Below are 24,894 nucleotides of genomic sequence, written 5' to 3'. Positions count from 1 at the left end.
ATACTGATAATCTTCTCAAGTCAAAAGAGCTGGGAAGGGAAGTCACTGAAATCCCTACAAGCAGACTCAATTTACTCCTTTGTGTACAACATCAATACACTAAACTACTGGCAATACAATCCAGTAAATGAAACTTCAAATGTGCTAAGTTAGAGAGTAATTTTAACAAAAAGTCACAGCAGGTCATTAAAATGCCCCTTAATTGTCTGTAGATCATACTCCGTTATCCTTCCACAACCTTCCTGCCATGCTGAGATTTTAAATCTCTCCTGACTGATGTACGAACCAAGAAGAGAATTGAAGTGTGATTGTCACATATGAGTCTGAATGCCAAAGGTCGGAGCAGCTCACTGGTACGCTGGCCCACTGCTCCAAATTTTATATCTTTTCTGTCCCTTGGTTATTGCCTGACATGATTTAACAACTGTAATTCCTTATTTAACGATGTCAAAGGTTTTTAGGAAATTGACTGTATTTCACCAACGATATATTTCTTCTTGATTACAGAGTGGTTAAAATGATTTTAAACCAAGACAGCAAAATAAAGCAGTAATAAAATCAATAAAAGGTGCTTAAAACATTCCTTCTATTAGGTAATGGCATTTAAAATATCCGTAGCTTGTAATGGCACTTAGGATATGCCCAAAAATCAATGAGCTAAATTACTTATTGAACTAGTTAATTTGAACATTGAGTTTTATATGTATATTGATAAAACAAGCTACAAGAATACCAGCTATATTTGAATTTCATGGTAAGATATCTCCCTCTGCTGGAAAAATCCCTAAAAACTCGCCCAGATTTTATTTTTTTTAAAGTAGCAACACTTAAGGATGTAACGTCTAAAAAACTCCACAAGAGGTCTCTGATTCTCGTCGAGTTTGGCAACGAATGCTGTTTCTGCTGAAATCTGCTCAGCGTTAAAAGATGTGAAACAGCAACACAAAACTTTAGATTTCACCCAGAACACCGGACCTGAGAAATATGCAAAAAACACATAAAGTGGGGAAAGTATAGAAAACAAGGGCTATTGCAGTGCTTTAAAAACAGCGTGGCTGTCCTCAAGAATTTGGTAATACTCTTCATGTTAATAACTCCTCCGTAGTAAAATCAGAAATAACAGCCTCGGCTTCTATTTTCTTGTTAGAAACACAAAAGAAAAGCTCTGTATGCACTCGTTCCTACTTGTGAGGTGCAAAGCCCCTCGTACAAAGGCCAGCCCAAGCACTCCGCTTGCTTCAGGCTGTTTCCTTACACCGCGGAAAGCTGGAATTCGGAGGGGAAAACAAGCGCAGAAAGAGAGGCTGAAGTCTGTTGGGTTTGCTGGCAAAACCAAACCAATTAGCCTGAGGTAACCCCCTCAGAAGAAAGCAAACACCAACAGCAATAGGTATTTCTGCCTGTTTACACAGACTTCCATCCCTGCAGTACTGGAACCACGAAGCTGCAGGGGCTGGGGAAGGCCAGGCCGGCTGATGCAGTTTGCGCAGCCCAGGCTGCAGCAGCTCCGGAGTTACAAACACAGGAGTTCACGCAGGGCACACAGCCCGGGGGCAGATACAGATACAAGCACAGGAGTTCACGCAGAGCACACAGGACAGGTCGCGATGTCACGCCCTGCCCGTGCTGTTCGGGCTCTCGCTCCGAGCAGACAGCACCCCCGCGCTTTAAACCTGCAGTCTAGCGGCAACGGTAAAATCACGCCATCATTCTGAGGCCGCTCTCTCATTTTTCGAAAGGTCACGGTGATGAGGGGACGTTCCTGGCAACTGGACAAAGGCAAGTGCCGCACTCGTGTGCCCGAGGAGCGGCAGCCGGGCCGCTGCCCGGCCCCGAACCCCGGTCCCAGCGGGCTCGGGACGCACGCGGCCTGAAGGACCCGCTGTGGGACCGGGGGAACTCCCGCTTCCCTCCACCCCCCGCTGACAGGAACCAGCCCCGCAGCCGCCCCCCCCGCCCTGCGGCGGGGCGCGCCGAGGTGCGGAGCCCAGCACCCCCGAGAACCCCTCGAGCGACTGCCGCTCGCCGGCTGCCCGCCTCCCTGCTCCGCCGGCCCGCCCCTCACCTCGGGCGGAGCGACTCGACTTCCCCAAGATGGAGCCGCGCCGCCGACAGCGGAGATGCACCTTCCCAAGATGGCGGCGGCACATCCGGCCCCAGCGACCTCTCCAAGATGGTGTCCTGCCGCCACGACCTCTCCAAGATGGCGGCGGCGGCCCCGCCCCGGCGCGGGGCAGGCTGGGCGCGGGGCCGCGCGGCGGGGAGCGGGCCTGGTGCGGCGGGCGGGCGGCGCGGGCTGGCGGCGCAGCGGGGCCGGGCGGGCGCCATGCCGGAGCTGGCGGTGGACCGGGTGGTGGTGCACCCGCTGGTGCTGCTCAGCGTCGTCGATCACTTCAACAGGTGGGGCCGGGCGGGCGCGGTGCCGCGGCGCTGAGTCACGGGCCGGGCCGGGAGGGACCCCGGGCCCTGAGGGGAGCGGGGCCCGGGCGGGCAGATCGGGGCGGCGGGGACTCCCCGCCGTGAGGGGGCGGCGCGCCGGGGCGCGGCCGGTCGGTCGGTGCCGCGATCCCCGTGTGGCGGCGGCAGCGCGGCCTGCGGGAGCCCCGGGCCTGCGGGAGCCCCCGGGCCTGCGGGAGCCCCGGGCCTGCGGGAGCCCCCGGGCCTGCGGGAGCCCCCGGGCCGCGCCAGCGCTGTTGTTTCCTCCTCAGGCGGAGAGGAGGGGGCGGGCGGGGGCCCGGGAGGGCTGTCAGGGCTGGGGAGTAGCGTCCTGCGCGTTTACACACGAGTGGGGGAGATCGTAGAGTCATTTGGGTTGGAAGAGACCATCCAGATCATCGAGTCCAACCGTCAGTGGAGCTCGTTCCTGGAGCTGCATCTGTGCCTCATTTAACTTAATTGCGCCAGTCCACGAGCAGTTTTAGTGCCAGAACTAAGACCCAGGCTCTCCCAAGGCGAGCCAGCCTTGTTGTGCAAGGAAATGGCGATGACACGAGCAGCTCCCGAGCTCGCTCCTCACAGCCGCGGTGCTGCGGGGCGAAGCAAGAGGTCTGCTGGTTCCTTCTGTCCCGAATCTGGCTTTTAGTGCCGGAGCTGACAGTCTTCTCCATTTAGAATAGGAAAAGTTGGAAATCAGAAGCGAGTCGTTGGTGTGCTGCTGGGCTCCTGGCAGAAAAAAATCCTGGATGTGTCCAACAGTTTTGCAGGTGAGTTTGGGCATCCTGCCCTTGTTCAACTTACTGAATTATTTAATAGGTGAATTGCGTTTGGGGTTTTTTTTAAGCCACGCCGCCAGACCACAGATTGTTCCCTCCGTGTACCGATCAGCCTATATCAAACTAAAAATGCTAACTGCTGTCAAAACCACAGCGATTCCAGCCAGTCTTGTCCTGCACCTTCCCGGTGCAATGCGGAGTGTTTCGGGAGCGGTGTAAACCCCTTCCAGGACACTGGGGAATGTTTTGCTGCAGTGGGCTCGTGGAGCTCTGCTGAGCGATCTGTGTCGCAACACGTCGAACAGGAATCACAGCTCTCGGTGCTGATGTCACTGTTAGCTACTTGTGTGAAGATTTCATGTACATTTTAGCTTTATTTCTTTTCCTCAGATTTTGTCCAATTCAATACTAGTTCTTAAATTTGTTGTTAACAGTGTCAAAATAGTTTCCTCTTCAATACTTATATGTGATAGTAAAAGTACTTCTTGAACGCACGGCTTTTGCTGACCCGTTTGTGTTACTTAGATCATTTCCTTCCCAGTGGCGCTACTCTGTGACACAGCAAAATTATCTCAGTTTATATGGAGTTCTTCTCTCAAGCGTGGACTATTTTTTTTTCCCCAATTTTTGGAGGAACTTTTTTCCATTTGAGTTGAAAAGAGGGTTTTTTGTCATTTTGACAGCCTTTCAACTATGATGCTTTTACCCATAAATTAAAAGACTGAGAGCAGTCTTTGTTCTCAGAACGGAGCCTGTGTCCCTGTGTACGTGCTAACTGATAAAATGACTAGTTGTGTACTCGAGGGTGAATAGTCCTCACGTAACGTGCCTCACGGTGTTCTGGTAGTCCGTAAAAGTGCTGATGACATGCTCTGTGCTGAAGACTGACTTTTCTCTGAGCAGACTGCTGTTGGTCAACAAACTCTCCGGTCTGCTGGGACACTTTGTTCATTATATCGAATGTCTGTGCACACCAGTGAGTCACCACTGTCTGTGGGAGGATTTTTCTCTGATGGTTTGTGTTGTCTGCTGGGGACACCCCTCAGAATGATTTGCGGTTAGTTCCTCAGTTCGGAGCTGTCAGTAATTACGAGACGGCCTCTACCTGAGAGACCTGGCCGGCACTGCAGTTTCGCTTGCGCAGTGTAGTGTTGCAGGACAGTTAAAACTGATTAAAGTCTGCTCCCTTTAGCAGCCACAGATATCCTAAAACACAGGGTTTCTACACACATTTTCATTCTGGAAGTTGGATTCTTAAATATTGATATTATTGTTTTATTCCCAGTACCTTTTGATGAGGATGACAAGGATGACACTGTGTGGTTTCTGGACCATGACTATCTGGAGAACATGTATGGAATGTTTAAGAAGGTCAACGGTAAGTTGGAGTCTTCTCGCAGTCAGGGATACGCTCCTAAAAATTTCCAAGACTGTGCGGGGAAGGGAATCCATAGTAAGGTAGAGAGTTAATTGCTTACTTGAGAATCTGTTCCATGCTAATTCCTTGCTTGACTTCACTTTCACCGATGGTTTTCCATGGGTTAATTTGTGCAAATATGTGGTGTTAACAGATTAATTTATACCTTGATAATTTTTCCAAGTCTCCTGGCAGCTTCGTATCTTCAGGATAATTCAGATTTCAAAAATACCATTTCTTCTGAAGAATCTCAGAGCTTTCTCCTGTATAACCCATCCCATACAGATGTGCAATGAAGTTAGTTTTTTAATTAATTTAAACACTACGAACTCACATTTTAAGTAATGATTCTTATTGCTTCACCACTCTTTTAAAGTGTCGTCACTGCTCAGTTTGAGACTTTAGAGCAGAATGTTCAGTCCTAACTTCATTTTTCTTAGCCCTAGGAACAGTTGTCATTCTCGTGATACAGTTTGCACTTTTAGAATTTTTGTATTCTTGGATGGCAGAGTTTCAAGCTGTCACATCCTGATCTCTGCAGAATTAATAAATGATACTAAATAGTCCAGCTTTGTTAAGAACCCAGGAGCAAAGTTATGTATGTGATTAGAAAGCTGTGACAGTCGGTCCAATCAATAAGCCGTCACTGGCCATGTCATTGTCTCACCTACTGCAGTTCATTTCCAACTACTTTACACTCCTTTCTACACACATCAGGTTTTCACCCTTGATTTGCTAATTCAGTCTCTGCCCAAGTCTCTCTGCTGTTGTCAAGTCTGATTTAGAATCCTTTCTGGTTTTGCTCAGCTAGAGAAAGAATAGTTGGTTGGTACCACACAGGCCCTAAACTGCACAAGAATGACATCGCCATCAATGAGCTGATGAAAAGATACTGTCCGAACTCTGTAAGTGCAGAACTTTTTTGGTTTGTTTTGGTTTTTTTTCCTCTCTCTTCCTAAATGGGAGATCTGGGAACCCTTGGCTACCTTTGTTACTGGTGATACGGCATGTTAAAGACCCGGTAGCTGGCAAGTGATTGAGGAGCTCAGTCTTGTGCCTGACATGAACACCTCTTAGCAGCCAGCATGCCATTGCTGCAAAGAGCTGACTTTGATTTTTTTTGTTTTCTTAGTCTTTGAATAAAAACTGGTTTTGTGAAATGTTTGCTTTTTCCATAAGGTGTTGGTGATTATTGATGTGAAGCCAAAGGACCTGGGGCTGCCCACAGAGGCTTATATTTCGGTTGAAGAAGTTCACGATGTGAGTATTGAACATGTGTCTTTTCCTAGGTGGCTGTTAGGATGGCCTCCTTTTCCAAAGGATGTTGCCTTGTACATGGTGGGGGGGTGTTGCACACACTAGTGAGGGCCTGCGACTTGCAGCCAAAATCTGCTGAAAGCACAGGTTAAATCCCAGTCACAATGTAACTTTGTAACTAAACCTTTCCTCCCCAATGCCCCTGGGAGAAAAGCTGCGGGGTTCTGCCTGACCTGAGGAACTGCACAGCTCCAGCGGTCCCTGTGATTTAGGTGCTTCTTACCTGGTTCTGTCATGTCCATGGCCATGAAGAAAGTCACAGATGGGAACGCTCGTAAGGTGTCGCTTTGACATGTCAGCCTGTTTCTGAGGTGTTCTGAGTAATTACAGGCTTAGTCATTGTGCACCAGCAGTGCTGAGTGGGCAGGTCCGCTCTGAGCAGCACTTACTAATCACTTGCAGCACTTACTAATCACTTGCAGCACTGTGTGGACAAACAACATACAGTAGTGAGTCAGCTTTAGCTTGGTATTTACAATTGGTCGATTTAAATTACATTCTGGATGTATATTAAAAAGAAGTTTGGTCCTTTTGCCTTTCTCAGGCCCCCACTATGCAGAAAAAGCTGCTCCCAGAGTTGTAGATTTGTTCTCAGTTTTGCAGGTTCACAGTAGTCCCAGTGGTGCTTTCTATTTAAAGCTCTATACAGGGCCAGGTAATGGTTTTGGAAACACATGGTAAAACTCATTCTCAGAAATTCAGCCTGTGACTCTTGTAAATGTATTCCTTAATCACCAGTGTATAAACTGTAATTTTAATGCAATTGTTCCGTGTTAGTATTTTTTTTCTAGCTCTGCAAATGTGCTTCTAACCAGCTGAGAGCAAATACCAGAATAGCAGAAGGTGTCCCAAAATGTAATAAGGTTGTACCAGGAAAGAAAGAATTGGTGATATTTAGTGAGACTTTCTGTTCTACTCACCAGTACATAGACCAGCAAAATACATTAATTGAAAATTACACGCAGCAGAAGAAAGAAGGAATTGCTAGTTGGTAGCACTAATTAAACCAAGAAAAATCCAAGTAGTCTTTCTGGTGGACTTTGCTGGTTTTATTAATATACTTTCTCACACTCCATCTAAAATTCCATGTTTTTAGAAGCCATTGTGACTCAGTTACAGACTTCTCCCCTTAGCCGTGTACTTCAGCCACTCCGTACTCTGTTTTGCCATCATTTGCCCCATTGCCCCTTCCTGACCCTGTCACGCAAAGCAGTGTTGGTTAATGTGACGCTGTGCGAGGCGCCGGCACTCACCGGCGTGTGCCTGTGTCCCTGACTGTGTCTCCTGCCTGCTGTCCCCTCCAGGATGGGACTCCCACCTCCAAGACGTTTGAGCACGTGACGAGTGAGATCGGGGCAGAGGAGGCGGAGGAGGTTGGTGTTGAACACTTGCTGCGGTAAGTGGCTCTCACGTGAAAGCGTCCTTACGAGATGTGCAGCAGCCAGCACGACCCATCTGGCATCTCCCGCTGCCAGCTTTCCCAAGGAAATGCGCGGTGTGTTAAACACGCTACTTAAATTCTAAGAATGTATTACTCGTTGCTAGTGAAATGTGTGACTGAAACTCCATGAGGTGATGAAAACGCCACTTCCATTCTGTGACAGCAGCAGAATGCAGCCTGGGTTGGGCCTGTGCAGCTGCTGTGCACGTCCCCAGGCAGGAGCACAGGGGAGCAGTGCTGACGGGGCTCCGCGCTCAGAGACACAAACCACCTTGCCTTTTTGCCACGCAAACTGCTGTTCTTTGTTTCTCTCTGTCCCTCTAACCAGTGTTACAAATATTACTCCAGAGAACACATGCAGCACAGGATACAACACCACTCTATTTTAGACCTACTTTGTCACAAACATCAGGCTATTCTCCTTTGACTTGGCGCTTTCATTTCACTTGCGCTTCATCAGTGCTTCAAACTGCTTTTCTGTTTAAGTGGGAAAGGTGTCTTAAGTGAACAGGCCCACCTGTTAATGAGACTGCAAATAACCTTCTCATGCTGATTTTTTCTGTTGTGGGCGTTTCAGAGATATCAAGGACACAACAGTCGGCACGCTGTCCCAGCGGATCACGAATCAGGTCCATGGCTTGAAGGGACTGAACTCCAAACTTCTGGACATCAGGAGCTACCTGGAGAAAGTGGCCATGGGCAAACTCCCCATCAACCACCAGATCATCTACCACCTCCAGGACGTGTTCAACCTGCTGCCCGACGTCAACCTGCAGGAGTTTGTCAAGGCCTTTTACCTGAAGACCAATGACCAGATGGTGGTGGTTTATCTGGCGTCCCTCATCCGCTCGGTGGTTGCCCTGCACAACCTCATTAACAACAAGATTGCCAACAGGGATGCAGAGAAGAAAGAAGGACAGGAAAAAGAAGAAAGTAAAAAGGAGAGAAAAGATGAGAAGGAGAAAGACAAGGAGAAGAGTGATGTCAAGAAAGAGGAGAAAAAGGAGAAAAAGTAAAATGTGTAGGTTTTTTATTTGTAAATTAAAAATCTTGTAAACTCTTTTCTCTTGTTGAAATGCACAGTGCTCTGCTTTCCTCTGCTTTTTGCGTTCATCAGAAGGCAGCTGGAGCGATCTCAGCCGGGCAGCGGCCGCAGCAAGAGCCAGCTCTGCAGCACAGCCTGGCCCTTGGCGCTCAGCTCAGGCGGGGAAGGGGAAAAACCAGAGGCAAGATTGTAGATATTTTTTTGGTGCAGCACTCTTTCTTCCCCCATGCGCCTTCAAGGGCTTCTAGACCAACAGCCGAGGATTTCTACCACATCCCATGTCAGCCTGCGTTCCAGCTGCTGGTCCTACCTGCTGCTGCTTTCGCTCTGAGAGCTGTTTGCAGCACTTCAGTTGTGAGCTGAGGAGGTGCAGAGTTCTGGAGGCGCCGCAGTGATCAGCAGCGAGGCTGCTGCTGGCTGCTTTATTTTTTTTGCTATCTTTTCTAGCTGGGCAGTGACGAGACCAGGGTGGGCTGATTCATTACCAGACACTTAAAAAAAAACCAAACAAACAAACCTAGATTAAAACCTGTACTCCTGGCTCACATGATGCTCGCAGGGGTAGAAACCCAAGGGAGGGAAGAGGGGATCCTGCTGCCGGAGGAGGAAGGTTGTGTGTGACGCTCTCACACAGGAGAACATCTTCCCTTCCTCCCTGAGGCATCAGTGACCATTCCAGGCTTGCAGCGTGCGGACGTATTTGCACTTTTCAGGACCAATTCATTACAATGAGCCCATTCCGTGACGCAGACAGCTGCGTATTTAACCTGGCTCCTATTTGCACAGTCCCTGTGCACCTCAGTGCCCGTGGCTGCAGCACAGGTGCCACCTCATAGCGCCCACAGCTCTGCGCCAGCCAAGGCCCCAGTGTGGCCACCTGCCCGGGGAGGGGACAAGACAGGTTTTTAGTGCTGTTTGTGTTAGTTTTTTTTGGTTTTGCCCTGACCACCACCAGCGCAGTGTGTGCATGGGAAAAAAAAAAACCAAAACGTTACTTATTTCTGCCCCTGTCAATAAGCTCCAGGTGCCCATCAGAGTCTGTCACCACCCCAGGCTGGGCTGTCCCCCCCGTGTGACACACCAACAGGGACACACACCAACAGGGACACACACCTCGGCAGCTGCTTATCGTTTATTGCACAAGAAGTCGGCGTCGCTGAGGCAGGACGGTGCAGTACAAAACGATCCGGGTACCAGTCGAAAGCGATGGCAGCATCTCGCACCCACAGTCCCTCTCTGTACAGCTCTGTACAGCAGCGCTCGCGCGGGTCCATCTGTCCCGCGCGCTGCAGGGACAGCAAAGGAGGTGGCAGCCCGGCGAGGAGCTTGATCCTGCCCTCACCCACAGCTCTGGCCGCTCCAGCCACCAGTGCAGCCAGTGACAGAGGAAACGGGGAGTTTGGGCTGAACCCACAAACCCAGCAAAGGCCAGATGTGCCCCAAACATGGCCAGAGCCCCCAAGGCTGCTGCAGAGCACCAGCTCTGGCAACCACTTAAGTATTAAATACATCATCACAGGGGCCACACACTTGCAAATCAAAATGCAGGGGACACGCTTGGCCAGGCCCTGGGTCCAGCTTGTGGGATGCGTTGGCCCCAGCAGTAGCAACTGGGCTTCCTCGTCACCCTTGCTGGGTGCAGGACAGGCCACAGATGGGACCTGAGAGGTGGTTCAAGAGCCAATTTTCCTCCTCACCTCTGCGTATTAAAATGCCACGAAAAGGCAGAAAACACTACAGGGAAAAATAGCCTGTGCTGAGCCAAGAGCTCCTTTAAGTGTGTGTGCAGGGGGACCAGGGAGCCTCGGTGCACCGCGTGCTTCGCCCCATCCCCTCTGTGCCAGCCCGCGCCCCTCGTGAGCGCACGAAGCCAGGCTCCTGCATCCACCTCCCCAGCACACCTCAGATTTGCTTGGGGAGGGAAACGCAGACCCATTTCCCCCGGGGCTACATTAGCGCAGGTCTCGCGCAGAACAAGAGCAACAGCGTCCGCAGCCGCCTGCGCACCGTCCCGTGGAGAGGGCTCAGTGCCGGCAGGCAGGACCTCACGGCCTGGGAAAGCACCAAAGCTCCATCACTCCTGTCCAAATCCTTCCGTCTCCTCAATGGCATAAAGCAGCTTCTCCTTCAGCTGTTCGTAGCTCTTGTAGGGAGGGAGATCCAGGCGGTTAAAGCTGGAGAGACAGCAGAGGCTGTGAATTGTGCTGCAAACCCAACTCTCCCTCCTTGGCAGGGTCTCCCCGGCCTCAGCCACGCACGGCAGCTGCGGTGAGACGCCCGGCCGGGAACAGCAGCCACGTCCCACGGGAGCGCGGGTGGAGGGGACGGAGGGCGCCTGGGGCCCCGTGCACCTGCAGAGGCTGCCAGCAGTTGTCCCCGTGTGCTCTGAGAGGGGCCACAGAGAAATGACTTACCACGTATGGCTCCGAGGCAGCCACGTCTCTTTGCCAACTTTATCAATACAGAACTTCTGGGGCCCATTGCTGCCTGTTAATTATGAGCACAGCAAATTTCATTACGTGACCAGGAGGTGAAAAAGAAAACACTCCAACATGCCGTGCGCCAGCAGATCACACCGTCACACCCCCCATGATCCCAGAGACACATTGGGGCAGAAATCCGTAGCAGCACTCACTTTGCAGAGGTGGGGAACAAAAAACAAGAACAGAGAAAGCTGAGAAGCATTTTTACAGCACAGAAAACACAGTGTGGCTTCTAAGCAGGATGGTTAAACAGCAAGTGCTAAAATATATTTATCCGTAGACCCCAAGGATGGAGCGGGTCCACCTGAGCGTTTTGAAGGACCTGGCTCAGGAAGTCTGAGCCACTGAGGTCAATTTTTAACAAATTGTGAATGCTGGAGAGGTTCCAGGGGGTAGAAAAGAGCTAATATGCCAGCAAGAATAAACGAGTGGGCTATGTTAGCTGGTTAGCTCAACACTGGTTCCAGGAAAGTAAGGGAAAAGCTGGTACAGGCCCCAAAAAGTAGCAAATTAAAGGATGAGAGGAGAATTATGCCACACTGTGGTTTTCTGGAAAAGGGGTATCATCGCACAAAAATCAAAATTAAATCAAAAATCAAATCTCATTCAAAATGAGATCACAAACTGCACTGACAAAGTTAACTGTGGCTGCACACTTCATGGCTGAGGAATTTCTCTGGGTACAGCACGCCACCAGATTATATTGCTGTGCTCAGCCACCTCAGCTGCTTCCCTGCTTGCGTGCTGCCCCGCACTGTGATGGAGCCACGGACAGGCAGCCCCGGCCGCAGCCCCTGCAATGCCGCTGCCCCCCCGGAACACGCACCGATGAGCTCCGCAAAGCCCCCGACGGGCAGGCGGCACGTCCCCGTCACAAACTGCAACAGCCGGATCCTCTTCTCGTTGTCCATCTCTTTAACCACCTACAACAAGAACGCGGCAGGAGTGGGATCCCCGTCGCCCGCAGCCACGCAGGGCAGCGTGGGGCCCGCGGTTCAGCTCTCGCCCCCACCCCGCGTCCTCAGGGACAGGCGCACCCCCCAGGGCCTGCGGGAGCGGCTCTGCTCAGCCTCGCGCTCCTTCAGAGCCATTGCTGACCCCTTCCCTCCCGGCCAGCACAGAGCAGCACCCCTGAACTGGCGCGGCTCTGTCACATGCCACCCCTGTCGTCCTGCCCAGAGCAGCAGCCATTGCGAGAAGCGCGCTGACCATCGAGCGCTGCCTGCTGGCCACAGCAGCCCCAGGGCCACCGTCAGCCACAGCCAAATGCTTCTTGCTGAACGCGGGCTTGCGGTTGTATTTCGTTCCTCCTGACAGCCTGCGAGGCCGCCTGTCCCACGCCGGCCCTGCCAGCCCCACGCCACAGGCAGGGGACAATCCCAGCGTGGGGAGCGGGACAGAGGCGCTGCCGGCGCTGGGACTGACCTGCCAGAACCACTGGATCTGTTTGCTGTTCTTGGTGTAGTGCCGGTAGATGGTATTCTTCTGCCAGTCGTTCATGTCGATCTCCTGCATGCCGCACAGCATCAGCTGGGGACAGGGGACAGTCAGCAGGGAACAGAAACAAGGCCCTGCGCCCACGTTTTGCAGCACTGACCCCTCCAGTGCCGGGCTTCACCAGGCACAGGCTCCGGCCCTGGGACTGGGAGGTGTCACCTCTGACATTTTCTTGCTAATGGACCCAACCAGTGTAGCCGAGGGCTGGAGGGTGCAAGCAGAGCCTGTGCACTCTGCCGTCACCGTGTGCCGTTCCCGGGGCAGCCAGAGGGAAGCACCGGCATCTCCGCTCCCCCCTGCCAGCCAAGGCGCCAGCTCACCTCCAGCTCCTTCTCGTCGAAGTAGCGCAGCCACTCCAGCGGCACCACCTCGTTGAAGCCGTCCAGGAAAGCCTTGGTCTGCTCCTCCACGCCCCGCGTGAACCGCCAGTCCGTCAGCAGCCTGGGGAGCAGACGGGGTCGGCCGGCAGCCAGCGACCCCCCCAGCCCTCCCACTGGCAGGGAGGGCCCTGGGAGCCACAGGGGCGCATGGGGAAGGGGACAGGGGCTCCCTGCAATTCCCACTAGCGTGTTTCTCTCTCCGCCCCTGAACCCGTGAGCACAGACAGCCCCAAGCACACACCAGCAGCAGGTCAAGGCTGCAAACCACGGCCCCTGGTCAGAGCGGCCGTCAGCAGGAGAAGTTGGCCCTGGACCCCCAGCTCCCCTAGCGGGGCACAGGCTGGGTGAGCAGCCACGGGACAGGGAGAGGAGTCTCACCCTCTCTCCCCTCTCCTCTTTCCTGAAAGTCCTGGCAGCTGCCCAGCCAGCAGCACGCCAGACCGCAGCAAGCTCGGCCGCCCGCGCCAACCCAGACTTGTCACAGGCCACGTAGCCCAGGGAAGCGGCCACGTCCCAAGGCCCGTGTTCCCACCCCAGAACTGCCCGCACCGGCGTGGGCAGGCGCCCGGCACGGGCATCGGGACGGTGACTCACATGATGTACTCCTCCTTGTTCTCCTCCGTCACCCGGATGCTCTCGCCGCCCTCCTTCAGCTCGTGGGTGGTCACCTTGCCCAGGATCTCCATGTCCTGGATGAAGTACAGCTCCAGGCCGCACTCCTCCAGGCTGTTCTCCCTGCGGGAGGACATGGGGATGGCATTTCTGACCGAGGCACCGGCAGTGGTGTGGGGCTGTGGGGGGAGTGCTGTCCCCGCAGCAGGGTAGCCCTGGGGCTGGGGGGTGTCGCGAGGACTCACTTGGTCCAGACGATAGAGTTGTAAAACTCGGGGTCGATGGATTCCAGGTCCTTCAGCGTGGGCCGCTTGTTCAGCATCCGCTTGTAGAAGGGCAGCGTGAAACCGGTGTCGATGAACTTGCCGTGATACAGAGCCTGTGGCCGGGAGGTGACATCAGGTCACAGGGGACCCCGGGACAGACCCATGGGATGAGATGGTGCCTCGCCTGTGGGGTGGCCATGGGGACAAAGGGAATCGCTCCTGGGGTCCCTGACCTGCCGTGCTCGCTCCCGGCTGGCAAAGGCGGTGTGGAGGAGCGGGCTTCCCCGACACGCTGCCCAGGGTGGGGGTGCTCGCAGCCCCTTTCCGCTCCCCACCGCAAATTCCACCGTCTCCTTCGCCCCTCACTGCTCTATTAAGAGCACTTGTTTAAACAGAGCTGTGCTGCGGCTTCCCTGAATCCCTGGCTTCCAGGAGCCCCAAGGCAAAGGCAGCCAAAAATAACGCAGACGCTTGTCTAGAACGGCCCAGCGGTGAGTAATAGTCTGGGGTTTTATTGGTATCCTGCAACGCGCAGGGCAGGACAGAGCAGGGAGCAGAGCAGCCGCCTCCCCACACACCTCGCAGGGCCACGGGCCAGGGACCCTTCCCCAGGCTCGGGGAGCCCCTGGCAGCCCCGCTGGCAGCCCAGGGTCGGGTGACCTGCGGCACGTTGGCCTTGGAGAACGCAAGACAAACGGGAGGAGCCGCCCTGGGGCTTGGGCAGCTGGAAAATCTCACACTGCTGGGGCTAAAAATAGTCCCAGAGCTGCAGCCCCGACAGCACCTGGGGTGGCAGCCAAAGACCTGGAGCCGTCCCCGCCACACAGCCCCTGGGAAACCAGGTCCCTCCAGCCCCACAGCCGCTCGCTGGATTCACAGCGCAGCACCCGCAGCACGGACAGCCCGTGTGCCACAGCCCTCACCTGGGTCAGCGGAGCAGGACGGTGACAGGGACGAGCCGAGCACAGCCCCGGCGTGCGGAGCTGCCCCTCGCCCCCTGACCGTCCCCATGCCCTGCAAAGCCCCCACCCCACGGCAGGGACACAAACCAAGGGTCTTGTGTCCCGTCCCCTCCCCGGCCCCTCTCCCCAGGCGCTCACCATGGCGATGAAGCGGCCGATGAAGCGGAAGTAGGTGAGGTGGTCGGGGTTGATGGAGGAGGCCGGGTTGATCTGCAGGCAGTAGTTGTTCTTGCCGGCGTACTCGAAGAGGCAGTACATGGGGTTCAGCACCTCGTGCGACAGGAGGAAGAACCACTCCCTGGGGCGACAGGAGGGCAGCGGTGACCAGGGGGCTGTGCGGGGAGGGGACAGCCCTGTGTCCCCACACACACCCCGCACAAACCAGGTGCCCGTCTCCTCGGGGTGTCAGTGCAAGTGCCGGGTCCTGGTGGGACTGGGTGCGGGTGTGCTGCACCCAGGGGTGCTGCGGGGGCTGCTGGAGGCACCAGCAAGAAACACCCTGATTTGCCGGAGGCCCTGCTCGGAGCACCAGGGATTCTGGCAAGCACCAAGTGGCTCAGTCGTACACAGACACACACGCTGTTGTGCACACCCGGACAACACACACGCTGTTGTGCACACCCACCCCAAGACCCCAGAAGCCCCACTGAGCTCCAAGCAGTGGGACAGGCACTGTCCTGGCTTTGCTGCCCCAGCCGCGCAGGAGATGGAGTCCTCAGCTGCAGAGGCAGCCCCAGCATCCCGTCCGTGGTTCTACCCTGTGGTAGAACAGCATGACGTAACCTACCATAGGGTAAAACCACTGGCAGGACACGGAGAGAGGCAGCGAGCAGGAGACTGCACCAGAGCCGGGGCAGCAGCACCACGAAGGGGAGTGGGTGAGAGCGCGGCAGCACAAATGCCGGCACGGCGGTGGGTGGAGGAAGCGTTACCAGCAGCAACGCAGACACCTTGGGCGAGCTGGGGGGCTCCTGGGGCCACAGGACCCCCCTCCAGCCGAGACACAGCCCATGCTCTGTGGTACCACCATCCTTGGGCAGGCAGTGGGGGCTGCAGCAACCACATATCACCACATCTGCCCCAGCAAACACTGGCTGCTCTGGATACACCAGGGCCTGCTGGCTGCCAAGGTGGCTGTGGGGAGAAAAGGCCGCTCGACCCATCGACCCACAGCCCAGGGGCGGCAGGAGAGCCCCAGCTGGGTCCCCCAGCCCCCTCGGTGCCAGGGACAGGCTGGTGCCATGCTGTCAGGGTGTTCCACCGCTCCGAAAATTCACAGAGTTTCCTATTTGAGCACTTTGGGCTCCTCCACCCGAGCAGGTGCTGCAGAAGGGCCAGGACCCTGGTGCAGCTCACACAGGCTCCCTGGCCTGCGCTGCCCGGGTGGATTTGCACTGCGGGCAGGGATGGCCCTGTGGCCCGGCACACCGGCGCTCACCTGGCGATGCCGCCGTAGTCCAGGCCCTCCTCCCCTCGCATGATAATGTACAGGCGGCGCCGCAGGTCATATGGCTTCATGTTCATGATCTGGGGAGAAGGAAGGGGAGGTGTTACCATGGGCTGGTGCAAGGGGCTCCACACCGCCCTGGGCTCTGCAGCCCCGGCACCTGCTCACCTGCTGAAACGAGTCCTCAAAGAGCGTCTGTCGGGAAACGCTGATCTTCACGTGGCTGGGCAACGCGTTCGACTACGAGCAAGGCAGAGACAGGAGGTTTTGTGCAGGCAGGAACAGCGGCTTTTCTCACCTGTGCCTGCCCACGGGGTCAGCCCCACGCTGCCGAGCCCTGTGGCTGCTCTACTCACGTGGCAGAGGAAGCGGAACTGGTGGTACTTCCAGCGAAAGCTCCGGTCATACGCTCCTGGGGAGCCGCCCTGCTTGCTCCTGCAAAAGCAGCAGAGCCCTTGGTCCAGCATCCTGCCTGCCCTGGCACAAGCGGCCCGGCCCCGCAGCCCCATCGCCCGCCAGGGAGGAGGAAGAGCCAAATGTGGGCCCTAAACCCACCGCTCCATGTCCTTGCAACAAAGCTGACCCGCTTCCCTCACCCCATGTCACGACCACGGGAAGGCAAGAGCTGCCAACAGCTCAGGTCCAGCTCCTGGTGCACCGCTCAGATGCAGAGCAAGGCGCCTGGCCCAAAAACGCTCACCCAGACTCAAATCCAGGGCGCGGGTCCTTGAAGGTGGTGGTGCGAGTGTTGTGGTCCACGAAGTAGCGCACGCCCTCGTTCGTGTACTTCATCTCCCAGCCGGGCGGCAGCGGCGGCTCCTGGATCATCCTGCCAACAAGGAGGGGGTCACTGGGCTGGCACCTCGGGCATCTCACCCCGAACTGCAGCTCCAAACCGCTGCCCTTGGGGACCACCTTCCATTTGCAGCTCCATGCCAGGCAAAAGGAGGGATTCGTGGGGTGGGATTAGCGAGCGCCTGCCTGCACTCCAAGACAGGAGCCTTGCTTAGGCTGCGCTCTTGGCCACGGCCAGGACTGGCCATGGTGACAGCTTTACTCTCCATCTGCGGGAGAGACGGCCGCAGCGCAGAGCTGGGCCAGGCTCTGGAGAACAGCCCAGAGCTCTTGGGAGCCCGAGCAGAGCCCTGCAGGAAGGCGACAGGGCAAGAAGCAAACACCTCTGTCTACCCAGATGCCCTGCAGTCTTCTCCATCACCTCCTCTCCATCCGCAGCTCCCACAAGCCAGTGTTGCCCGGCGATGCCCAGGCCTGCAGCATCCAACCCTCCTGGGCTCCAGACCTGCCTGCAGCTCTCGGTGCTTTGGCTCCCCGGTGCCGCAGCCCGCTTGGTGCCCCGGCACAGGCAGCCCTCAGCCCATCGCATGGACCTCCTGACACCACGAGCATTCTCCCTGCTCTTCCATGGGCTGCCTACCCCTGCGTGCGAGGGTCTTCCCACTGGGTGGTCCGCGTGTTGTGGTTCACGTAATACACTCGCCCATTGTCCTGTCTCTTCTCTACGAGAAAGGCGAGAGGAAGCATTAGCTGGAGCACCCAGGCCAGCCCTGCCCTGCCCAGCACAGGAGAAATTTGGCAGCTCCCCCGTCCCACCTCCCCAGCTCCCTGGAAAGGGCAGGAGAAAACCCCGACATTGCTCCTGCGTGCACAAGCTGCCATGGCTGCGGGAAGGCCGGTTCCCCCAGTGCCCCCACGGCCAGCGTGCGGGGAGGTGCCACAGCAGGGGACAGCCCTGTCACCACGCTGCCAGGCAGGTGCCAGGAGTTTCCCAAACGCATCCCCACTCCTGCATGGCCCTGCTGCGGGCACACAGCTCACACACACCCGCACCGCTTCTGCTGCACGCAGACACGAAACATGCACTCCACCCCCCAGCACTGCTGCTCGGCCCCTCTGTACCCACAGCCTCGAACGCTTGCTGCATAGGAGCCCCCTAGCACACGGTCCCCCCATCCCACACCCCGTGTGCGCCATACGCTACCGCAGACACCCCTGTCCTGACACTATTTGCATGCTCGGCAGAGCAAGTGCCCCCCAGCTGTGGCTGAGCCCCACATGCCCTGGCCCAGTGCTGATCCTGCACCCACTCCCCCGCTCGCCAGCCCCCACCCCACACACCTCCCTCATCACTGCTGCACATCTGCCAGCGCTGCTCTGCCTCCCCAGGCGCCCCACACCTCCTCCCTCCACGTGCCCGCGTCACGCCCCGCACGCCGCTCCATGCCGGGAGGGACGCCCTGCACGCACGCGGCCCTGTCACCCGGCCACCGCCGCCCCCACACTGCACCCACGTCACGGCTCTGGCAGACCCCGCACGCGATGACTGGGACCCCATCCATCCCGGGGACCCCCACCCCAGGGTGCTCAGCCCCGTGCAGAGCTGTGCCTCCCCCAGTCTGCCCAGCAGACACTGGGGACGGGCCCCCTCTCCTCGCTGCTGCAGGAGGTGGCCAGGCCACCCAGTGTGGCATAGAAAAAGCTCCAGCCCCGTCTCCATCAAGACCCAGCCCTTGGGACACCCCCTCACCAGCCCGGGCCCCCTCTGTCCTGCACCGCGCTCCCCACGGTTCTAACGCCCCTCCCGCCCTCCCTGCTCGGCACAGCACAGCCCCTCCGCTCCCACCAGCACCCCAGCCTGTGCTTTCCAGGGATGCTCTGCCATGGAGGGGGGTGCTCTGTGCCCTGGGGTGGCACAAGGACCTTTCAAAATGTCCCAGCACCTGACGCTTGGGCCATGGGGACAGGACAGTCCCACTGGAGAGCGGGGCAGAGCATCCCGAGGACACGCACGGCAGCAGGACGGGTCTCTGCTCAGCAGAGGAGGGATCTAGGGAGAGCGAGGAGTTGGATCCCCTCGTCCACCTCTCCCCCGTCCAAAAGAACAACCACAAGCACTTCTGCATTCAGTAGCTGAGAGAGACTGGGAACTCCTCCAGGAAAAGGGGAAAAAAAGGAAAAAAAGCTGGATTTCAAATCAGAGATCGTGCTAATCACAGGCAGACTCAGCCCTGCATGCAGCAGAGCATGGGGATCACTGGCTCCCCAGCCACCACTCCCAGTAACACCAGGGATGGGGGCGAAGGAGCCTCTGACAGCACCGTCCCCCCCGCGGGACGGGTGACAGGGGAGTGTCCCCAGCGAGCACAGTGGTGGGCAGGTGAGGCTGCTCAGTACTTACCCCAGCCAGGAGGAAGGGGACCAAGAGGATCATTGTCAGATGGGGCGCCAGACGACTAGAGACAACAGAGAGGGCGAAAGCACAAAATAAAACCAGGGCAGGGACGCCTGGGAAGAGCGGAACATGGAGGTGAGCTGTGCAGCCCCTGCTCCCACTCGCCTCCCCTTGGCCCGCAGCTCCAGAGAACTAAAAAAACACTTGCACACTCAAGGGGGTTAAAAAAAAAAAAAAAAAAAAAAAAAAAGGCAAAAACAAAAAGGAAAAAAAAAAAGCACAAACTAAACAGAGGCTGGGGCAGCCAAGGGGGCGGCGGGGCAGGGGCCGTGCGGGACGGGACGGCAGGTCCAGATGTGCGCGGCTGCTCGGCTCCCGCCGGCCGTCCCCACCAGATACACCTCCAGCCTCCTCCAAGAACCACACACCAGAGGGGAAAAAATATCGCAGGCCTTTCCAATGAAATCATTCCCACAAGCCCTGTCCACGCCCAGTGCTTCCTGGCGGCGGCCCCCTCCTCCGGGCCGCGGGGCGCGGGGGGCCGCACTGAGGCCGCATTCATCCGCCCAGACGGGCGGCCCCGCGCCCGCCACCCCCCAGCAGGTTGGGGGGCCGCCGCACAAAGCACCTTTCTTCAGCCCCGGGGTGGGCAGAGCCGCGGCCATCGGCCAGCCTGAACCGGGGCTGCCCCACGGCCAGGGGAGCGGGACGGAGGGGCCCCACTGCCCCTGTGCTGAGCCCCTGTCCCCGGCTCTGCTGAGGTCCCCAGGGATGGGGCACAGCCCCACAGTCGGGGGTTCAGGGGAGAAGGAGGCCTGCGAGTGCTTTCAGTGGGTAAATACAAAATGCAGTTACCAAAAAGGCATTTTGAGTGCACCTCCTGAAACCCGGCTGCTGGAGAGCAGCCAGCGTCCCAGCCCTGCTGGCATCCCAGTCCCACCGATGTCCCAGTCCCAGCAGTGTCCCAGCCCCCCACGCTGGGCTGGGGATCGCAGCCTGGGCTCAGGCAACGCCACCCGCAGCCCATCCCGTCCTTCCCGCCCAGGGCTGGGGGGAAGCCCCAGGCCCAGGCATGGCCACTATTTGTGGTGCCAGGGCCCCCCACCAGCATTCAGGGTGCCCCATGACAGCCCAGCACTCCAGGGATGTCCTGGGGCACATCAGGGACCCGGCTGGCACGGTCTGTGCCTCTTCGAGCTTCATCTCTGGTACCCGACCCCCCACACCAGGACGGGGAGCAGGCGGCACTGCCCTGGCAGCCGTGGCTTTGGGGGCAGCCTCTGCTCCCTCCCTGCCCAGACAGACACAGTCAAGTCACATCCCAAGGCACCACCTCCCTGTGACCTAAAAATAACGAATTGAACTAACAGGGCAGAGACACAAGAGCCCAGGGCAGAGCTGGGGGGAGCCAGCCCTCTACAGCTCCAACGGCCCCGCGAACAGCCTGGCCTCTCAGGCCAGCGGGACCCCTGGGTGCCGGGACACTGCAGGGACAGAGCGGTCTCTGCTGGCACCTGGGGCTGCAGTGCTGCTCATCGCCTCCCACCGGCCTGTCCCCGCGAGGAGGGAGCTGGGTGCTGGAGCTGGAGGGCTCGGCAAAGTAGAAAGTCCCCGCGGGAAGGAGGCAGAGCAGGAGCCATCGCCGCTGGCAGCGGAGAGCTCCAAACAAAAAGTACAATCGTTTCATCAGGCTAAATTTGGAGCTCGAGTCCCTCCCTTTGCGCTCCACGGAGCCCGGCCAGGGTGAGCTGCACAGGGCTGGAGCGACTCCAAGGCCGGCGCTGGCGGGGACACGAGCGGGCAACAGGCCCGCAGCCCGGTATGGTCTCGGGGGGAGCCCCCCCTGCACCGCTCCGCAGCCGCCTGCTCAGGACAGCGGCAGAGCCGTGAGGGTCCCGCTGCTGCTGCCAGGCCTGGAAGGGCTCTGAGCTGTCTGGGGAGAGGTGGGGGGAGAGGGGCATGGCAGCTCCCCACACCCCCGCGAGCAGCCCCAGTTGTGTCCCATGCAGAGCAGCACTGGGGGGCAGACTCTGCACCCCCTCCCACCCGAGGTCCCCGCTGCAGCACAGGGCTTGCACCCACGCTCGCAGCACTGCTGGGACCCGTCAGCCGTCCAGCTCTCCCTGAGAGGAGCTAAAGGGCGATGCGGAGCTGGTCACCCCGCTCTGCCCACCTTCGCTCTGCACCTGCCCCACCAGACCCCCGCCTGCTGCCAAGAGCCATGTTTTACACCGTGGCACAGCCCTGTGAGGCTCCCAGCGGGCTGTTGGCAGAGAGCAGCAGGACATCGCTGCTCCGGGAGGCAGGAACGCACCAGCCTGGCCGCTTCCCCAGCGCTGCTCACCCCGCAGCACAGCGGCTGCCAGCATGGGCCTGGTTACCAGCGGATGCTCACCAGCCATCAGAAGGTGCTTTCCGGGAGCCAGGTCCCGGCTCCAGCAGTGACGGCAAGACCAGGACAAGGGTGTCTCTGCCCAGGAGCTATTGCTCCGCCGGGCTGTTGAGAGATCATCCCCTGGGCGAGGAAATGCAGCTGCTCAGCCCAAACCGGGAACAAAGGGAAGAAGCGGGGGAAGCAGGAGGACACTCGCTGAGCCCAGCAGTGCTCGTTCCCTGTGCTCTCTGGTGTCCCAGCTCTTGCAGCCCTCACTGTGCCACCCCTCAAACCCTGGGCCTGCAGCTCCTAATGCCACCCAGGACCCAACCCGCTGTCCTCAGCCCAATGGAGACTTGGGGAGGGATGAGCTTGGCCTCACGAGCTGCCCCTCCTGCTACAGACCAGGCTCCCACAGCTCCTGTAGTGTCTGCCCGGCTCCGACAGCACGAGCAAATCCTGCCAGCCTCGCAGGCCAGCTGCAAGGCCTGGCTAAGGGAGAAAGCATGTGCCTAGCCACGCTGGCACTGAAGGGACACCAGGGACAGGCTGTTGAGGACACCTCCCACCATCCTTCAGGGCCGTGCAGGCTGTTTTATAAAAAGAAAGTTACTCCCACGGGGTTCTTGGCACGCAGCAGAGGAGCTGATGGGCTCTCCTGTCTGAGTGCGGAGCTGACAGACTCCACACAGCCCAGCGAGCACCTCCCCACACTTGGGGTCTCGCAGGTGGGACTGGCAGGAGAACAGGGGGAGACCCCCACCACCGCAGCCCCGGCTCTCACCTGGTAAAGGAATCTTTGGCTGAACTGCTGCATGGCTCCTTGGAGCTGGTTCCGCTGGGACTGCCACTGCTCATAGTTCCTGACGTACTCAGCCGTGGGGCGCTGCCACGTGGTGGTCCGGGTGTTGTGGTCCACGTAGTAGTACCTGCCTCGAGGATCCACGCGCTTCTCCCACCTGGAAACACCCAAGGAAGATGTCACTGTCTGTCCCCAGACAGCTGGCGGGTCCTGCTGGCAGGTGCCTCCAGCTGCCGTGTGGCACCTCAACACTAACACTGATGTGAAGACAGCAGAGAGAAGCCCCGGAGAGGTCGGGAGGCACAGCAGAAGGCACGACCCATGGTCCCACACTGAGGAACCTCCCATTGCCCTCATCTGAGGGCCGTCCCTGGGGCCATAGACACGCAGCAGCAGCTTGAGAACATCCAGCTGCTGCCCCAGAATGCGTTGGAAGCCCAGCTGTGAGGAGCACTGGGTGTGAGCCCTTTCCCCAGCTGCCGCGCTCCCCTCCTGCTCCCCACGCAGCGGCTCAGGAGAAGATTTGTGGCTGAGTTCTGCCTCTCGGAAACGTGGGTGAGAAAAGCAGCTCATAGTCCTCCGAGGGGGAAGAGCTGAGAGCTGCCAGGGCCAAGGGCTCAGCTCTGAAGACCGTGATTTTTCATGTCACTCCAACACTACAGCCTGACTTGAGACACTTTCTCTCTGGCTCCTCTCACAAGACTAAGACACCCTTTAACACGAGGGCTCTATTCCCAGCTCCAGCATAACCACCAGTTTCGCAGCTGAGGGGGCTCTTTCAGACTAGGATCCACCAGAAGGAAATACAAAAGCCTAGCAAGACCTGCAGCAGCTCCTGCAAGGGCACATGAGGCCTGGATGGGGTGCCTGGACACCAGCAGAGTTCACGCCAGGATGCTGTAAGCTTCCCTCCAGACAGCTGACCTCTAACAGGGCTGGAGACCTGCGCGGGAGGGCAGGAGCACACCTGGGGTGCTCCCAAACCTGCCTTCCCAGCTAACAGCCTCCCTCCTTTCACACCAGACAGACTGCACGCTGTTGTAGGATTAGAAAGCGGCTGCAGAGATCACAGCTTAACTGCAGGCAGAGGTGCCCACAGGGACCTGGAGGCTCCTGTGGAGGGAAACTGGAGAGGCTGGTGTTTCATGCACTGTGCTGGTGGTTAAAGCTCACTCCAGTCATCCCAGCCCCCAACAAACTCAGCCTAAAGAACAACGACGATTTGTCTGTGTCGAGTTCTCTGCTTTTAGGAGCACAAAGAGGTGAGAATTCAACAAGTTTCTGGAAAGCACGTGGCACCCAGGGTTGCTTATGGCTTGTGTGACCAGATCATTTGCTCCTGCAAAGTAAAGCATGGCCCATGGACATGAGCTTTGCAGAATGCTCCCTGCAGGGCTCGTGGAGCTGAGCAGCAGCATCTTCTCAATCACAAGCAGCCCCCAACGGGGCTGAGAACACAAGAGCCTCCCCGAGAGAGTCCCAGGGTCCAGGCCTGGGGCACGCTGAGCACGCCTGGTTCTGCTCACCGACAGCTCACTTCTCATCTACGAGCATCTGTTTTCCAGGTGACATGAGGCCCACGTCTCTGGTCCTGGGGGGACTTTGCTGGCACCCCATCCCGAAGGGCCACTCCTCTGCCCTGCCCGCACACGGCTGCACTGCTGGTCAAGTGTTCAGTGACTCCCATGGACTGTTTAAACAAATAATCATCTAACAGAGGTGAAAATGCAACAGACTGGAAAGCTTTTTCCTTTTTACAAATGATGAAAAGACCTTTCTGAGGATACAGGGTGTGCTTTCAGGCCAGTGAACACTTGGTCATCTCACCCCACTTCTTTTTAGGAAAGAAAAGACCTTCCTACAACCAATCCACTTCTCCCCTTCTGTGCCGACTCCCGCGCACCTGACACAACAAGTTAGCTCAGTATGTGAGACGCCAGCTGCCCCAGAGCCCCTTACCCTGGAGGAAGAGGTCTCTCCCACGTGGTGGTCTTGTTGTTATGGTCTACATAGTAGACTCTACCATTAGGCAGCTCTCGCTGTTCCCACCTGCAAGAAAAACAACAACAACAAAAAAATCATGAGACAGTTGACACTTGCACAAAGACTGAACCCTGGCCAAGGTGGAGCTACCAAACCAACAGTGTGTCCCTGCTGCAGGGCTCCCCGGGCACCCAAACCCACCACGCTGGGGCAGCTGGGGAGAGCAGCACCCCGGGGAGAGAGCAGCACCCCGGGGAGAGAGCAGCACCCCGGGGAGAGGCCACATGGAGGAACGCTGAGGCTGACGAGACGGTGCCTGTCCTCTCCCCAAACACAAGGGTGAAGCGAAGGGTCTCAGCTGGAACAAGCCCCGTAGATCCAGCAGCCCTGGCACCCACAGGGCAGCGAGTGCTTGAGGCGTGCAACAGGCAGGACTTCACAGGGACCTTTGCTTTAAATCGTGCCC

At 57.4% G+C, this 24,894-nt stretch overlaps 2 protein-coding genes across 2 annotated transcripts in view; one reads left to right on the top strand and one right to left on the bottom strand.

Annotated features, from left to right (window-relative positions):
• The first annotated feature begins 2,225 nt into the window (after window positions 1–2,225).
• On the top strand, window positions 2,226–8,449 carry PSMD7 (proteasome 26S subunit, non-ATPase 7). Its single transcript, XM_065640629.1, has 7 exons — window positions 2,226–2,400; window positions 3,112–3,203; window positions 4,498–4,590; window positions 5,437–5,534; window positions 5,809–5,889; window positions 7,251–7,342; window positions 7,965–8,449. Exons 1-7 carry the CDS (start codon window positions 2,327–2,329, stop codon window positions 8,401–8,403), a joined length of 969 nt encoding a protein of 322 aa, XP_065496701.1. The 5' UTR covers window positions 2,226–2,326; the 3' UTR covers window positions 8,404–8,449.
• Window positions 8,450–9,556: 1,107 nt separating this feature from the next.
• The window catches only part of WWP2 (WW domain containing E3 ubiquitin protein ligase 2), a 38,880-nt gene continuing 23,542 nt past the window's right edge, over window positions 9,557–24,894 (bottom strand). Inside the window, exons 9-24 of the mRNA XM_065640627.1 lie at window positions 24,405–24,494; window positions 22,428–22,602; window positions 19,276–19,330; window positions 17,515–17,596; window positions 16,780–16,908; window positions 16,436–16,514; window positions 16,248–16,319; window positions 16,071–16,159; window positions 14,771–14,930; window positions 13,650–13,783; window positions 13,387–13,527; window positions 12,733–12,853; window positions 12,341–12,445; window positions 11,742–11,838; window positions 10,847–10,919; window positions 9,557–10,606 (exon numbers count right to left, since the gene is read on the bottom strand). Coding sequence (XP_065496699.1) covers window positions 10,507–10,606; window positions 10,847–10,919; window positions 11,742–11,838; window positions 12,341–12,445; window positions 12,733–12,853; window positions 13,387–13,527; window positions 13,650–13,783; window positions 14,771–14,930; window positions 16,071–16,159; window positions 16,248–16,319; window positions 16,436–16,514; window positions 16,780–16,908; window positions 17,515–17,596; window positions 19,276–19,330; window positions 22,428–22,602; window positions 24,405–24,494 — 1,702 coding nt within the window. The 3' untranslated portion in view covers window positions 9,557–10,506. The remainder of the gene's footprint in view (window positions 10,607–10,846; window positions 10,920–11,741; window positions 11,839–12,340; window positions 12,446–12,732; window positions 12,854–13,386; window positions 13,528–13,649; window positions 13,784–14,770; window positions 14,931–16,070; window positions 16,160–16,247; window positions 16,320–16,435; window positions 16,515–16,779; window positions 16,909–17,514; window positions 17,597–19,275; window positions 19,331–22,427; window positions 22,603–24,404; window positions 24,495–24,894) is intronic.

Source organism: Caloenas nicobarica, chromosome 9 (assembly GCF_036013445.1).
Source record: "Caloenas nicobarica isolate bCalNic1 chromosome 9, bCalNic1.hap1, whole genome shotgun sequence".
Lineage (NCBI taxonomy): Eukaryota > Metazoa > Chordata > Aves > Columbiformes > Columbidae > Caloenas > Caloenas nicobarica.
The sequence above is the reverse complement of the archived record's forward strand: the minus strand, read 5'-3'. Positions and strand labels throughout refer to the sequence as shown.

What these genes read in the sequence shown, in the direction of transcription:
- PSMD7 (XM_065640629.1), top strand. Translation starts at nt 2,327, where the DNA reads ATGCCGGAGCTGGCGGTGGACCGGGTGGTGGTGCACCCGCTGGTGCTG. An exon ending in TGTGTCCAACAGTTTTGCAG is followed by an intron (nt 3,204 to 4,497) that starts GTGAGTTTGGGC and finishes TTTTATTCCCAG; the next exon opens with TACCTTTTGATGAGGATGAC. An exon ending in GGTGTTGAACACTTGCTGCG is followed by an intron (nt 7,343 to 7,964) that starts GTAAGTGGCTCT and finishes TGGGCGTTTCAG; the next exon opens with AGATATCAAGGACACAACAG.